We start from the raw sequence: 16,638 nt of genomic DNA on the forward strand, positions 1-16,638 counted from the left end.
GCTTATTTTTTTCAGCAAAAAAACACAATAACTCTAGGAGGATGGGGTTTTGTTGCTGATTAGAGTCTTGCATATGTCAAAGATTACCACCAAAATTGGTTTGATTGCATTATGTAGAGCCATGTGTGTGTGTGTGTGTGTGTGTGTGTGTGCGTGTGTGTGTGTGTGTGTGCCAACTTACAGGTGCTGAACCTCCTCATACCAGTGCCTTTCCAGAGAGTTACCAGTAGCCCCCCTTCTTGTGCTTGTGTAGAAGGTGTGAAAAATACATGCAAAAAAGTCAGGCAGGCAAAGATCAACAGGATAACAGGAAACAGGATATCCTGCACACAGCAAAGGCTGGGTCAATGAACAGGAACAAGATCAAAACCGGGAAGACCTACAGGGTGAGTGCTCGAATGTAACGCGTAATCTGAACATAAGAAGACACAAACTGTATACAATTGTACAGTATAGTACAAAGGAGAGCAATTGTTCCATCATACGGCCCAGACATCGTCTAGTTTAATCAATCATGCGTCTTGATGTCGGAAAGAGGAGGAGGGGCCAGTGAAACCGAAAGCTGAATTTTAATTTACTCATTTTGAGTGAACAGAGCAGAAGGAGGAAAAGTTAAATAAACACCAAGAAGAAATGTTGAGCAGGTAAGTGATTAACAACATTACTGTTAGTAAGTCTGTTTATTAATGTAGAGGAAGAAGATACACAATCTTCTTCTGTCAAACTAACACTGACCATACTGTATGTGAGAAGTTTATGGTGTTCAGGGTCTGGCTCTGGTTGTTATTTGTCCTGGTTCTGGTTCTGAGCTTACAGTCGGAGGTACTGACCACTCAGACTGACTGAGGTCCAGAATGTGGTGGTTTTCTGCTTTCCTGTCAGGGTTCTGAGTTTTCCAGTCACCACGTTAACTGGTGATCGACTGGTCGCTCGTCGTTCATTTGTTGGAAGCAGGAAGCAGCATGTTGGCTTCTCCATCAATACAGGCTCTAAACAAACTGATGTGAACAGGATCATGTTGGAGTTGAACTAAAATCCGTCTAACGCTGTATGAAATTTGCTCCTGTTGTTACGAAAGCAGCTGAAATCAAAGCAGGACTAAGGAGCTCTGCTCGTGAGGAAAAAAACTTTGTTTTGGACAATGATGAGACCCAGTGACTCTGAACCTGTGAGACCTACTCAAAACCAGAATACTAGAAAATAAGTACCTGATCAACCACTAAAAGTAACCTGTTTTCTGTTTCTTGTTTCTTGTCTGATGGGCAGGTGATCAGATGCTTTGATGTAAAATCATTTATCAGGGTGCTGTGATGACATCAGAGAAGCTGTTAGATATACTAGAACACTTAAAAGATGAAGACTTTATTAAGTTTAACTGGTTCCTGCAACAGCATGGAAGCTTGGAAGGATTCACAACCATTAAAACAAGTCGACTGCAAAAGGTTAAAGCATGGGAAACCGTGGATGCGATGGTGCAGACGTATGGACTTCCTGAAGCGGTGGAGGTGACCCGGAAGGTTCTAGAGAAGATCAGCAGGAACGATCTGGTGCAGAGTTTGTCTGACAGCAGCTCAGAACAAGGAGGTGAGTCACACAAACACCTGAACAGAGTAAACACACAGACTGGGTTTAAAGAAACTAAGCTGAACTTTCCTTTAAATACAGACACAGACAAACAGAATCCCTAGTGGGTCAGAGGAACCAGATTCCTGACTCAGTTCAGTTACTGGACCTTAAAGAAACAGTTTGACTGATGAATGTAAGCTCACACTGACCTGGGAACAGCAGCACCAACGTTTGTGGTGTAGCAGCAGATCAGATATTGGTGTTTAACACAGATTCAACTAAAGTGACTTTGTTCCAGTTTCTAGTTTGTAGCTGGATGTAGAATGTAATGATCTTTAAAAGCAGGAACTAACAGACTGAATCTGTGTCTCTGTCAGTGGATGTCAGTGATGCTGGGAAGACGTCAGAGACCAAACCACCTTCCTCCTCTCAGGCTCCTCTTCCTCAGACTGAAGGTGAAGCTGCTGCTTACTCTGAAAACCAAATCCAAGCATGTGAAGCAGTAAATGAGTTCCTGGGTCAAACATTTGCTCACGTTTGACCCAAGTAGAAGAAGATTAGACCAGAACCAGCAAAGTTTTTCTCACTAGTTCTAGTGTTTCAGGCTGTTTCATTATGTTCATTAACACAAAGACTTAAATCAGTGAACCAGACATTTGTTAACGCCTCACACTTTGTCTTCTTTGTATCTTGTTGGACCCAGTTGTGATGGTTCCAGTACCAGAGCCACGGCCTATCACATATTACCAGGAGATGCTTCAATCAAACCACCAAAATGAGTTTTTGTGTGTGAAACCAGGCTGGTCAGAAGACAACCAACGTCTGGATGACATCTACACAGAGCTGTACATCACAGCTGGACCGGATTCACACATCAACACACAGCATGAGGTCCAACAGATTGAGATAACGCAACAGAAGCAAAAATCAGATGACAAGCCTGTGAAGCCTCGTGACCTGTTCAAACATCCCCCTGGTAAATACAGACCCATCAGAACAGTTTTGACCAATGGAATTGCTGGGATTGGAAAAACAGTCCTTGTGCACAAGTTTGTGTTAGACTGGGCCGAACAAAGGTCCAATCAAGACGTTGATCTTATTTTCCCCCTCACCTTCCGTCAGCTGAATACACTAAAGGGACAGAAATTTACTTTGTCAGAGCTCATTCATGAATGTATCCCAGAAACTCTGTCCATCAGCCTGGAGGCTCTGAATTACATCTTTACAAAACTACAGTTATCAGGAAACAGCAACTATGACAAGAGCAGGTTCAAACTTTTGTTTGTGTTTGATGGACTGGACGAGAGTCGCCTCCAACTGGACTGTAGCACCAGTAAAAAGGAGACGGGTCAACGTGACGTCACAGAGTCCACCTCAGTGGATGAGCTACTGACAAACCTCATCAGAGGAAGACTACTACGCTCTGCTCGCATCTGGATCACCACACGACCTGCAGCAGCCAATCAGATTCATCGAGACTTTGTTGATGTGGTGACGGAGGTCAGAGGTTTCACTGACCCACAGAAGGAGGAGTACTTCAGGAAGAGATTCACAGATGAGGAGCAGAGCAACAGAATCATGTCCCACATCAAGACGGCACGAAGCCTCCACATCATGTGCCACATCCCAGTCTTCTGCTGGATCACTGCTACGGTTCTGGAGGATCTGCTGGAAACCAGAGAGGGAGGAGAGCTGCCCAAGACCCTGACAGAGATGTACGCAGAGTTCCTGGGGTTTCAGATGGATCAGACTAAAGAGAAATACGAACCAGAAGAGAGCAGCAACTACATTAAGTCATTGGCTAAACTGGCTTTTGCACAGCTGGAAAAGGGAAACTTGATATTCTATGAAAAAGATTTGAAAGAGAGCGGCATAGATGTCAGTGGAGTCTCAGTGCGTTCAGGAGTGTTCACAGAGATCTTTAAACAGGAGCGAGGGAGGAAAGCGAAATACAAGATGTTCAGCTTTGTTCATCTGAGCGTTCAGGAGTTTCTGGCTGCCGTTAATATGATGCTCTGTTACACCAACGGGAGGATGGAGGAACTGGAAGAGTTTCTGGTCAAAGACTGGGAATCTTCCTCGGTTGATGATGATGATGATGATGTGTCACATGAACATTACTCATCTCTGGATGTTGTCTTGGGTAGAGTAATGGAGAAATCCCTCCAAAGTCTAACTGGCCACCTGGACCTGTGTGTTCGCTTTCTTTATGGCCTCTGTTTGGAGACAAACCAGAGAATCTTAGAAGGTTTGCTGGGTCACACAGAGAACAGTCCAGAAACCATCCAGAAAATCATCAACAACCTGAAGGAGATGAACAGTTATAATAACTCTCCAGACAGAAGCATCAACATCTTCCACTGTCTGATGGAGATAAACGACGACTCAGTCCATCAGCAGATCCAAGAGTTCCTGAAGTCAGGGAACAGATCAGAGAAGGAACTCTCTGAGATCCAGTGCTCAGCTCTGGCCTACATGCTGCAGATGTCAGAGGAGGTTCTGGATGAGTTGGACCTGAACCAGTTCAACACATCAGATAACGGACGCCTGAGACTGATCCCAGCTGTGAGGAACTGCAGAAAGGCTCAGTAAGTCCAGTGTTAATGTGATCATTAATATTCTACAGCAACACAAAGATTGGTTAAAGTGTGAAGTGTTAAAGAGAAACACTTCACACACAGAATCAAAAATTCACAGAGTAAAAAACATCATCTACTGGTTCCTAGACAATGTTTTTGTTGAGGATCAGATTGTGGTGGAAATTTTCCATAAAGAGGCAGATGGGAGAGTTGTCTTTTGCGTGATTTATTATAAAATAAAGGAAAATAAATAAATAATGGGTAAAGCAAATCAAAATACGAATGTTGATTGTGCACATCAACAAACCAAAAACCAGCTGGGGAGATTAGAGCCTACACCAGGGTGGTGTGATGCCAAGATCCCAAAAGGTTGATTGGTTTTTATAAACCACATTAGGCGCTATTTTGGGCCCAGTGGTTTAAATGGCTGAATATATGATTATAAACATGCTTAACATTAAATTAAACAGTAGAGTGAGGACTACAACACTATATAAGTGTTCTTCATGTACATCAAACATAGACGAAGATGTGATACAATAAACCGTTAGCATGTAGTTAGCATTATAGCACAACCTGGACTAGTTTAAGACCCATTTATGGGTCTACTGCTGTGATACTTTATGCAACACACATGCACAATGGCTCAAATGAATGCTAGCTATTACATGTTGTGAGTTATGAGCCAAAAAATGATATGCTATAGCTAATCGCTAGCTAAATAAACAATGTACACATTCTTTTATTGTTACACAAAGTCCATATTACTGGTGAACTGATCCCATCCTTATTTCTACCTTCTGGGAGGATACTCACTCTGTTACTCTCTAGCAATCCCACAGAGCTGGTCTGAAGTGATTTATTGGGGGGGCCAGATATGGCTGCACAGACACCTGCCCCCCCAGTGGCCTGTACAGCGACAGATTTCGAGACAAATGAAGACTTTCATTGGTATAAGAAACTGGTATTTGGATATATTTATCACTTTTATTGCTGTTTAGATGGATAGTAGTGAAAAAGAACATAATATTGACACTAGCAAACTTCATCTGACTGTTTGCAAAAAAATCATTATAACTTGGTCGAAACCAAGTTTTTGCTGAGTTGATGTTCACTGATTGTGCTATGATTTCATTTACTATTTACTGAGATATTTATCCTAAAAGTGCATTTCTCAGAACTGAAACATTTTACTTTATTATTATTTATTAACATCGCATCAGTAAAACTAACACACATTTTACACCTCATATCACATCTCACAAGTGTCCACTACATTATGACAATATTTGCAGTTAAATAGGCTTTGTAGTTGCAGAGATAAAATCGTTTGAATGTAGCTATGCCATTTTTCAGAAAACCCTGAGAAAAACAGCCCCGGGGCTGAAAAGGCTAATCTCTGGAATCTAGTGGAACTAACAGAACTTGACATATACTGACTGTTGACCAACTTAGCTACAGATGCTCATGTCCATCTGCTTCAGCATCAACATTTATAAAGATAGTTCACATTTTATGAAGTTCAAATTTTTTGTCATCACAGATTTTCTGGCTGTGGACTCACAGAGACTCACTGTGAAGTTGTGGCCTCAGCTCTGAAGTCCAACCCGTCACATCTGACACAACTTGACCTCAGTGACAACAAGCTGCAGGACTCATCAATGAAGGTTCTGTCTGCTGGGCTGGAGAATCCTCACTGTCGACTAGAGGCCCTGAGGTCAGTGATTTTCCGGCTCCTTATCTCCAGCAGCAGTTTTCAGTTCATCAGTTCAAACATCTCACACTTGAATCTAGAATGAGAAGAGACTTGTTTCAGAAACCTCCAGAAATTTGAAGGAGTTTGTTGCGACTCTGGTAGCAGTTGTCGGCCCTTTGAAAACATGTGAGGTTGGGCCCTGCAGTTTAGTAATAGTACTCATATCTCATATCATAGTGCCTCATACCCAAGTCAGTTGGTGAAGTTGGTTAGAGTGTGACACTGTTGATACCAAGGCTGTAAGTTTCTAGTGTCGAGTCTAGCTGCAGGAATATTTATTATTTGTTTTGATGACAACGTATCAATATTCAATCAAAATTACATCAATTTCATTTTGTAGCAGATTTGATATTAGTGCAGAAACATTAATATCCGACATCTCAGTCTTGCCTCTCTTTGTCACCATCCTCCCACATTTCTCGAGCCCGAATGACATGCCGATGTCTGAGCTGTAGATCACTGGATGCTTATTCGCCCTAACGGGGATTCGAACCAGGAACCCCCAGGAACCCCCCGCATGCAAGTCCTGTGACTTTACCGACTATATATATATACCACTCTATTCTCACCCTCCGCGGGTGGTCACATCCACTTTCCAAGCTCGGGTCCTCTACCAGACGCCAGGGAGCTTGAGGGTTCTGCCCAGTATCCTTGCTGTTCCTAGGAATGCACTTTTCTGGACTGAGATTTCGGATGTTTTTCCAGGGATCTGTTGTAGCCACTCCTCCAGTTTGGGGGTCACTGCCCCCAGTGCTCCGATCACCACAGGCACCACTGTGGCCTTCACCTTCCAAGCCTTCTCCAGTTCTTCTCTGAGCCCTTGGTATTTTTCTAGTTTCTCATGTTCCTTTTTCCTGATGTTGCCATCGCTTGGTATTGACACATCCTCCACTACAGCTTTCCTCTGCTCTTTATCCACCACCACAATGTCTGGTATGTTCGCCATTACCTTTCTTTCTGTCTGGATCTGGAGGTCCCACAGGATCTTGGCTCGCTCGTTCTCTACCACCTTGGGAGGAGTTTCCCACTTTGACCTTGGGGTTTCCAGTCCATAGTCTGCGCAGATGTTCCTGTATACTATGCCAGCCACTTGGTTATGGCGTTCCATGTATGCTTTCCCTGCCAGCATCTTACACCCTGCAGTTATGTGCTGGACTGTCTCAGGGGCCTCTTTGCACAGTCTACACCTTGGGTCTTGTCTGGTGTGGTAGATCTGGGCCTCTATGGCTCTGGTGCTCAGGGCCTGCTCCTGTGCAGCCAGGATGAGTGCCTCTGTGCTGTCCTTCAGCCCAGCCCTTTCAAGCCATTGGTAGGATTTGTTGAGATCAGCCACTTCAGTTATGTTCCGGTGGTACATCCCGTGCAAGGGCTGGTCCTCCCATGATGGTCCCTCTTCCAGCATCTCATCCTCTGTTCTCCACTGCGGCTAGCGTACAGTCTCAGTGAGACCCTTTATGTGTGGATTACCTTGGCTCTCTTTGTCACCATCCCCCACATTTCTCGAGCCTGAATGACATTCCGATTTCCAAGCTGTAGATCCTGGTGGTGTGGATCAGCGAGTCGATGTCTCGCTCACTCTTGGCGTACAGCTTGATGTCATCCATGTAGAGGAGGTGAATTATGGTGGCCCCGTTCCGGAGTCGGTATCCATAGCCAATGTTGTTTATTATTTGGCTGAGGGGGTTCAGACCTATGCAGAACAGCAGTGGGGACAGTGCATCTCCTTGGTATATGCCACATTTGATGGATACTTGGGCAAGTGGCTTCCCATTGGCTTCGAGGGTGGTTCTCCACAACCTCATCGAGTTTGCAATGAAGGCCCTTAGAGTTCTATTGATGTTGTACAGCTCCAAGCATTCAGTGATCCATGTGTGTGGCATTGAGTTATAGGCTTTCTTGTAGTCTATCCAGGCTGTGCACAGGTTGGTGTGTCGCACTCTGCAGTCTTGGGCGACTGTTCTGTCAACCAGGAGTTGGTGTTTGGCTCCTCTGGTGTCCTTACCAATGCCCTTCTGTGCTTTGCTCATGTATTGACCCATGTGCCCACTTATCTTAGCTGAGATGATGCCTGACATGAGATTCCATGTTGTGGAGAGACAGGTTATTGGCCGGTAGTTGGATGGGACTGTACCCTTTGAGGGATCCTTCATTATCAGGATCGTTCGCCCTTCGGTTAGCCATTCAGGGTGACTCCCATCCCTTAGTAGCTGGTTCATTTGTGCTGCCAGGCGCTCATGGATTGCAGTGAGCTTCCTTAGCCAGTAGGCGTGGATCATGTCAGGGCCGGGTGCTGTCTGTCACGGAACGGCAGATAAAGGACCCACATGCACAGCACAGAGAACCGTAGGCAGATGGTAGAGAGTTAAACAGTTTAATCCAGTATTCGGTATCACAGAAAGTCCGGGTCATACACAGGAGTTCGTTGGGCTTCAGTACCGGTGGAGCAGGCTGATTCAAGTCCAGGGACAGGCAGAGATACGGTAACAGAAAATCACAGGTTACAGTACCGTAAGGGAGTAGGCTGTCTCGTAGTCGGGCGGTCAGGTTCGGTATACCAGAGCTATCCAGGCAACGGTACAGATCAGGGAGCAGGCGAGAATCCGGAGTCAAAAACAGAGCAGAATCAAAAACGCGCGAACAGGGTAACTAAATGCTGGAAGGGATGTCTGGCATACATAAGACGATCTGGCGGGGAACTGAGGAAACAGGTGGTGGTTAAATATAAGAAGTGATTACTTGATACGGAGCAGGTGTGACTAATGGGGACCGGAAGTAAAGCTGGAACCGAAAACAGAAACCGGGAGACTACCAAAATAAAGACAGGAAGTGGAAACTGGAACCCAAAACATGATGATATGACAGAAAAACAAGGTGCCTTCAAAATAAACCTGATAACAGAGCCAGAACCTGACACTGTCCAGTTTTTCATACCTGAGACTCTTTGTTGGATGTCTGCCACTGTGATAGTCATTGGATTCTGTTCAGGGATGTTGCTGTGGTCTTCCCTCATGTCCACCAGCCACTGTGCATCACTGTTGTGTGACGCCTCCCTCTACCATATCCCTTTCCAGTACTGTTCAGTTTCCAGCCTTGGTGGGTATGCTCTGTTGTTATTACCCTGCCATTGAGAGTACACTTTCACAGGTTGTGTTGCGAACAGCCGGTTTATTCGTCTGGCTTCGTTATCTCTTGTGTATCTCTTTAGGCGGCTGGCCAAGGCTTGTAGCCTTTGCTTGGCAGTTTCGAGTGCTTCAGGTATGGGCATCTGGCTGTACCTCTTGGGCATCGGTCTTTTCATTGCACCTCTCTGGGCCTCTGTCATTTGGCACACTTCCCTCCGAGCTGCCTTGATTTTTGCCTCCAACCTTCGTTTCCATGATGGTTGCTCTTATAGCCAAGCACCTCTAGAAACACTCGCTCTCAGTGCTGCATTCACATCTTCCATGAGACTTTCTGATGGTACTTCACTTAGCCGTTGTAGTTGTACTGAAGGGTTCAATGACATATATATATATATACACACACACACACACACACTCTATTCTCACCCTCCGCGGGTGGTCTCATCCACTTTCCAAGCTCGGGTCCTCTACCAGAGGCCAGGGAGCTTGAGGGTTCTGCGCAGTATCTTTGCTGTTCCTAGGACTGCACTTTTCTGGACTGAGATTTCGGATGTTTTTCCAGGGATCTGTCGTAGCCACTCCTCCAGTTTGGGGGTCACAGCCCCTAGTGCTCCGATCACCACAGGCACCACTGTGGCCTTCACCTTCCAAGCCTTCTCCAGTTCTTCTCTGAGCCCTTGGTATTTCTCTAGTTTCTCATGTTCCTTTTTCCTGATGTTGCCATCGCTTGGTATTGCCACATCCACCACTACGGCTTTCCTCTGCTCTTTATCCACCACCACAATGTCTGGTTGGTTTGCCATTACCATTCTGTCAGTCTGGATCTGGAAGTCCCACAGGATCTTGGCTCGCTCGTTCTCTACCACCTTGGGAGGTGTTTCCCACTTTGACCTTGGGGTTTCCAGTCCATACTCCGCGCAGATGTTCCTGTATACTATGCCAGCCACTTGGTTATGGCGTTCCATGTATGCTTTGCCTGCCAGCATCTTACACCCTGCAGTTATGTGCTGGACCGTCTCTGGGGCCTCTTTGCACAGTCTACACCTTGGGTCTTGTCTGGTGTGGTAGATCTGGGCCTCTATGGCTCTGGTGCTCAGGGCCTGCTCCTGTGCAGCCAGGATGAGTGCCTCTGTGCTGTCCTTCAGCCCAGCCCTTTCAAGCCATTGGTAGGATTTGTTGAGATCAGCCACTTCAGTTATGTTCCGGTGGTACATCCCGTGCAAGGGCTTGTCCTCCCATGATGGTCCCTCTTCCAGCATCTCATCCTCTGTTCTCCACTGCCTGAGACATCCACTCAGCACGTAATCTGTCGGGGCCTTATCCTTGATGTACTTATGGATCTTGGATGTTTCATCCTGGATAGTGGCTCTCACGCTCACTAGTCCTCGGCCTCCTTCCTTGCGGCTAGCGTACAGTCTCAGGGTGCTGGATTTGGGGTGGAACCCTCCATGCATGGTGAGGAGCTTTCGTGTCTTAACATCTGTGGTCTGTATCTCTTCCTTTGGCCACCTTATTATTCCTGCAGGGTATCTGATCACTGGCAGAGCGTAGCTGTTTATTGCCCAGGATTTGTTCTTGCCATTGAGCTGGCTTCTTAGGACTTGCCTTACTCGTTGGAGGTATTTGGCTGTTGCCGCATTCCTTGTTGCCTGTTCAAGGTTGCCGTTTGCCTGTGGTATTCCAAGGTACTTGTAATTGTCCTGAATGTCTGCTATTGTTCCTTCTGGGAGTGAGACCCCTTCTGTGTGGATTACCTTGCCTCTCTTTGTCACCATCCTCCCACATTTCTCGAGCCCGAATGACATCCCGATGTCCGAGCTGTAGATCCTGGTGGTGTGGATCAGCGAGTCGATGTCTCGCTCACTCTTGGCGTACAGCTTGATGTCATCCATGTAGAGGAGGTGACTTATGGTGGCCCCGTTCCGGAGTCGGTATCCATAGCCAGTCTTGTTTATTATTTGGCTGAGGGGGTTCAGACCTATGCAGAACAGCAGTGGGGACAGTGCATCTCCTTGGTATATGCCACATTTGATGGATACTTGGGCAAGTGGCTTCCCATTGGCTTCAAGGGTGGTTCTCCACAACCTCATCGAGTTTGCAATGAAGGCCCTTAGAGTTCTGTTGATGTTGTACAGCTCCAAGCATTCAGTGATCCATGTGTGTGGCATTGAGTCATAGGCTTTCTTGTAGTCGATCCAGGCTGTGCACAGGTTGGTGTGTCGCATTCTGCAGTCTTGGGCGACTGTTCTGTCAACCAGGAGTTGGTGTTTGGCTCCTCTGGTATCCTTACCAATGCCCTTCTGTGCTTCGCTCATGTATTGACTCATGTGCCCACTTATCTTAGCTGCGATGATGCCTGACATGAGCTTCCATGTTGTGGAGAGACAGGTTATTGGCCGGTAGTTGGATGGGACTGTGCCCTTTGAGGGATCCTTCATTATCAGGATCGTTCGCCCTTCGGTTAGCCATTCAGGGTGAGTCCCATCCCTTAGCAGCTGGTTCATTTGTGCTGCCAGGCGCTCATGGATTGCAGTGAGCTTCTTTAGCCAGTAGGCGTGGATCATGTCAGGGCCAGGTGCTGTCCAGTTTTTCATACCTGAGACTCTATGTTGGATGTCTGCCACTGTGATAGTCACTGGATTCTGTTCAGGGAGGTTGCTGTGGTCTTCCCTCAGATCCACCAGCCACTGTGCATCACTGTTGTGTGATGCCTCCCTTTCCCATATACCCTTCCAGTACTGTTCAGTTTCCAGCCTTGGTGGGTCTGCTCTGTTGTTATTACCCTGCCATTGAGAGTACACTTTCGCAGGTTGTGTTGCGAACAGCCGGTTTATTCGTCTGGCTTCGTTATCTCTGGTGTATCTCTTTAGGCGGCTGGCCAAGGCTTGTAGCCTTTGCTTGGCAGTTTCGAGTGTTTCAGGTATGGTCATCTGGCTGTACCTCCCTAGGCATTGGTCTTTTCATTGCACCTCTCTGGGCCTCTGTCATTTGGCTCACTTCCCTCCGAGCTGCCTTGATTTTTGCCTCCAACCTTCGTTTCCATGGTGGGTATTGTTTCCCATGGTTGCTCTTATAGCCAAGCATCTCTAGGATCACTGATGCTGAAGCGTATATCAGCTCATTGGTTTCTGTGATTGTTGTGGTAGGGATCGCTCTCAATGCTGCATTCACATCTTCCATGAGACTTTCTGATGGTACTTCTTAGCCGTTGTAGTGGGGTTCGGGGTTGCCATGATCTTATCTTTCAGGTCAGTCGCTGCCTCGCTCAGCGTATCTGTGCTTATTGGGGCTTCGTACCCAATTTCCGGTTGGGGAGATGGTGAAACCTCCCCTCTGACCTGGCGTCCTGGCTCCCCCTTGCCAAGGTGCTCTGGTTCCCCAACACCTGACGCAGACCTTGTTAGACCTTGTACGTCTGAGCCGGTATCTCATGTGGTTCATTGTCTCTCATGATATGAGGTAGGCGGTAGCTTGAAGGGTCTTGCCCAAGGACCCACACTGGATGCCTATTCGCCCTAACGGGGATTCGAACCGGGAACCCCCCGCATGCAAGTCCTGTGACTTTACCGATTGAGCTATCCAGCGAGCTATATATATAGCTCGCTGGATAGCTCAATCGGTCAATCAGCTATATATATAGCTCGCTGGATAGCTCAATCGGTAAAGTCACAGGACTTGCATGCGGGGGGTTATATGTATATATATATATATATATATATAGCCCCGATATATATATATATATATATATATATATATATATATATATATATATATATATATATATTATATTGTAACATATAAGTTACAATATAAACATAAAGACAGACAGTAGATAGAGTGTTATGTTTTGAGTAATTATATTTGTGTGTGTGTGTTATATATTAGACAATTAGGTAATTGCGCAGGCTGTTTTTTTTTTTGAAAGACACTTTTGCTGTTTTGACGTGGACCATCACCTGCTGGGTTGACTCGGCTGGTAAGGACATACTGAAGGGTTCAATAACATACATACAATATACATATATACATATACATATATATATATATATATAGAGAGATAGTAGTAATAGTATATATATAAGATATATATATGATATATATATATATATATATATATATATACTATATATAGGCCCCGTATATATATATAATATATAATATATATATAGTATATAGTAATATATATATATAGATATAGATATATAGATAGATATATATATATCTATATATATATATATATATATATATATATGTATATGTATATATGTATATTTGTATGTATGTTATTGAACCCTTCAGTATGTCCTTACCAGCCGAGTCAACCCAGCAGGTGATGGTCCACGTCAAAACAGCAAAAGTGTCTTTCAAAAAAAAAAACAGCCTGCGCAATTACCTAATTGTCTAATATATAACACACACACACAAATATAATTACTCAAAACATAACACTCTATCTACTGTCTGTCTTTATGTTTATATTGTAACTTATATGTAAAGCGTAAAGCGAGGAAACCATCAACATACTGCTAGCATAGCACACAAAGGAAGATGCCCCCTCCACACACACACAGACAGACAGAGGTACAGACTTTTACAAGCCACATGAACACAGTGGACAGCAACTTCAGACTCACCAGAGAAGACACCAGAAACATCAGATTAGACCTTTTGGATTGTGCAGTCATCAAAGGGGATGACGTATAAAAATACAAATTGATTCTCATCACCCACTGCAGCATTAACTTGGGGTCATCAGGACTCTGAACCACAGAGGAGACACTCTTATACTTAATCTTATACTACCACACTTATAAAGCCAAGAAAAAGTAAGACATCTAAAGTCAGCATCAAAGTCTAGGTAAAGGACAGCCTAAGACCTGGGACCATGTAAAGAACTTGATCATTTCCTACACGAGTGGAATTTCCGAGAGGTTACAAAATTCTATTCTATTCTATTCTATTCTATTCTATTCTATTCTATTCTATTCTATTCTATTTTATTTTATTTTATTTTATTTTATTTTATTTTATTTTATTTTATTTTATTTTATTTTATTTTATTTTATTTTATTTTATTTTATTTTATTTCCAGCTGCTGCAAGGTCAATTATGGTTAATTCAAAAGTTAATAAGAAAAGGTCAGCTAACAGAGGGTTTGGGGGAAGAACTATTAAATTCTCAATTTCAACCCCATATGTCAAGACAAGATCGAGGGTATGGTTAAAATGATTTGGTTCATTTACATGCTGCATAAAACCAATAGTGTCTATTAATGAGTTAAAAGCAGTGCTGAGACAGTTAATGTCAACATCTGTATGAATGTTAAAGTCTCCCACTACAATGACTTTATGTGTGCTAAGAACTAAGTCAGATAAGATATCAGAGAATTCAGTTAAGAATTCTGAATATGGAGCAGGAGGAGGGTAAACAATACAAAACAAAACTGGCTTCTGAGTTTTAGAGTCTGGGTGAGAAAGGCTCAGAGTGAGGCTCTCAAATGAGTTATAACTATAATTAGGTTTAGGAGTAATTAAGAAATCTGATTTATAAATTGCTGCTACTCCTTCACCTCAACCTGTACTTGTTGGAACATGATAGTTGATGTGACTCATCGGAGTCGACTAGTTTAAACTAACATATTCATCCAACCAGGTTTTAGTGAGACTGAACAGATCTATGTGATGGTCACTTATCAAGTCATTTAATAACAGGGATTTAGACACGAGAGATCTAATATTTAATAAACCACGACATTAACTTACTGTCACTTTGTTCTGTAAGAGGAACTGTTTTGATGTTTATTAAATTCTGGTAAGTCACTCCTCTTTGATTTGTTTGTGACTTATATAGTATAGTAGTATAGTTTAGGTGGTCGGGGAGCACACACAGTCTCTATGCAATAACTAAGACTAAGAGGGGGTGGCGGCTGTAGAGAACATGCAGAGAGGCGTCCTGAGCTCCACTCTGAGTTGTCACAGTGTAGGGAGACTAAGCAACATGGCCATGTTTCTAGAGAGTAGAGAAGCTTTGTGCAATGTGGGAGGGACGCCGTCCATCCAGTGGAAGGCATAGGTGAGTGAAATGAGTCAATCAGTCCAGATTGCAGGTGGCAGAAGGATTTAGATCAGGGAGGAGGTGTGGCGAGAGTCAAGGGAGGAAACACCATTAAAGGAAACAAAGGCAGGGACGGGCATGACAATCGATAATATATACATAATATATAGTGTTTTAAAATACGTGGAAAATATTATATAATATATAAAATAAATTACTCACTAAAGTACCTGTGAGTATTGTTACAGATTAGTACGAATAAACAGATGTGAACACAATCACAGAAAACATATAATGAACATCCAGTTCACTTGACTCCTGTCTGTACCTCTCTCAGACCAGTAGAACCAGTAAAATGCTGTTTGCACGTTGCCAAAAAAATGATTTATGCCAATATCTTTTGATAAAAAGCCTATTTCTTCTTCATTGTAACTTCAGCAATCTCTTCTTGGTTATATTAACAGATTTAATAAACATCAAGTTCACTGGACCACTGTTTGTACCTCTCTGAGACCAGTACAACCAGTAAGAAGCTCTTTCCACATTGTCAAAAAGTGATTCATGCCAATATCTTTTGATAAGAAGCCGATTTCTTCCTTATTTTAACCCCATCAAACTCTTCTTGGTTATATTAAAAGATCTAATAAACATCCAGTTCACTTGACTCCTGTCTGTACCTCTCTCAGACCAGTACAACCAGTAAAATGCTGTTTCCACGTTGCCAAAAAGTGATTTATGCCAATATCTTTTAATGAGAAGCCTATTTTTTCCTAATTTTCACTTAATTAAGTTAAAATGACAGGTTTAATGAATATCCAGCTCACTTGACCACTGTCTGTACTTGTCAGAGACTAGTACAACCAGTAAAATGCTTGTTTCACGTTGCCAAAAAGTGATTCATGCCAATATTTTATCACAAGAAGCTTATTTCTGCCTCATTTTAAGTCAGCGGAGCTGTCCTTCTTAATATTAACAGATTTAAGTTAACTTGACCTCTGTCTGTACCTGTCTGAGGCCAGTACAACTAGTAAGATGCTAGTAAGATGCTGTCTTCACATTGCCAAAAGTTGATTGGCAATGGTCTGAGAGAGTCAGAGCTCCACTGACTTAAAATGAAGCAGAAATAAGCTTCTTGGGATAAGATATTGGTGGTCTCAGACAGGTGTAGAAAGTGATAAGATGCACTGAACGCTCAATAAATCTATTATTATAATCCAGCAGAGCTCCATGAATTTAAAATATGGGAGTAAGAAACTTTCAGTAAAGAGATATTGGCCTTAGCATGCTGCTGGTTCTACTGGTCTTAGGCATGAACAGACAACGATCAGATGGACTGGATCTGTATTACATCTGTAAATATAACAAAGCAGAGCTCAGTGTATTGAAAATAAGGCGGAATTAAGCTTCTGATCAAAAGCTTTGCCTCTAATAATCACTTTGTGGCAACATGAAAACAGCATGCTACTGGTTCTACTGGTCTTTGGTATATTAAACATGTTGCAGCAATATTGGGTTGTAGATCTGAGTCCTAGCGTCATGTCATACATAGAGTTAAACAGTC

General features: G+C 43.6%; 2 protein-coding genes across 8 annotated transcripts in view; one reads left to right on the plus strand and one right to left on the minus strand.

Moving 5' to 3' along the window:
* The window catches only part of LOC114844204 (uncharacterized), a 62,848-nt gene that overhangs the window by 14,338 nt on the left and 31,872 nt on the right, over positions 1-16,638 (minus strand). The window lies entirely within an intron of this gene.
* Positions 290-16,638, plus strand: part of LOC114844196 (NACHT, LRR and PYD domains-containing protein 12-like) — a 45,923-nt gene continuing 29,574 nt past the window's right edge. For 5 of the 7 annotated variants that reach the window (XM_055503364.1, XM_055503362.1, XM_055503382.1 and 2 more), the window contains exons 1-5: positions 290-644; positions 1,267-1,584; positions 1,944-2,021; positions 2,270-4,154; positions 5,689-5,862. In XM_055503364.1, the coding sequence (XP_055359339.1) occupies positions 1,311-1,584; positions 1,944-2,021; positions 2,270-4,154; positions 5,689-5,862 (2,411 nt within the window). In that variant the 5' untranslated portion in view covers positions 290-644; positions 1,267-1,310. The other 2 variants (XM_055503365.1, XM_055503370.1) reach the window with 2 other exon arrangements.

Source organism: Betta splendens, chromosome 2 (assembly GCF_900634795.4).
Source record: "Betta splendens chromosome 2, fBetSpl5.4, whole genome shotgun sequence".
Taxonomy (NCBI): domain Eukaryota; kingdom Metazoa; phylum Chordata; class Actinopteri; order Anabantiformes; family Osphronemidae; genus Betta; species Betta splendens.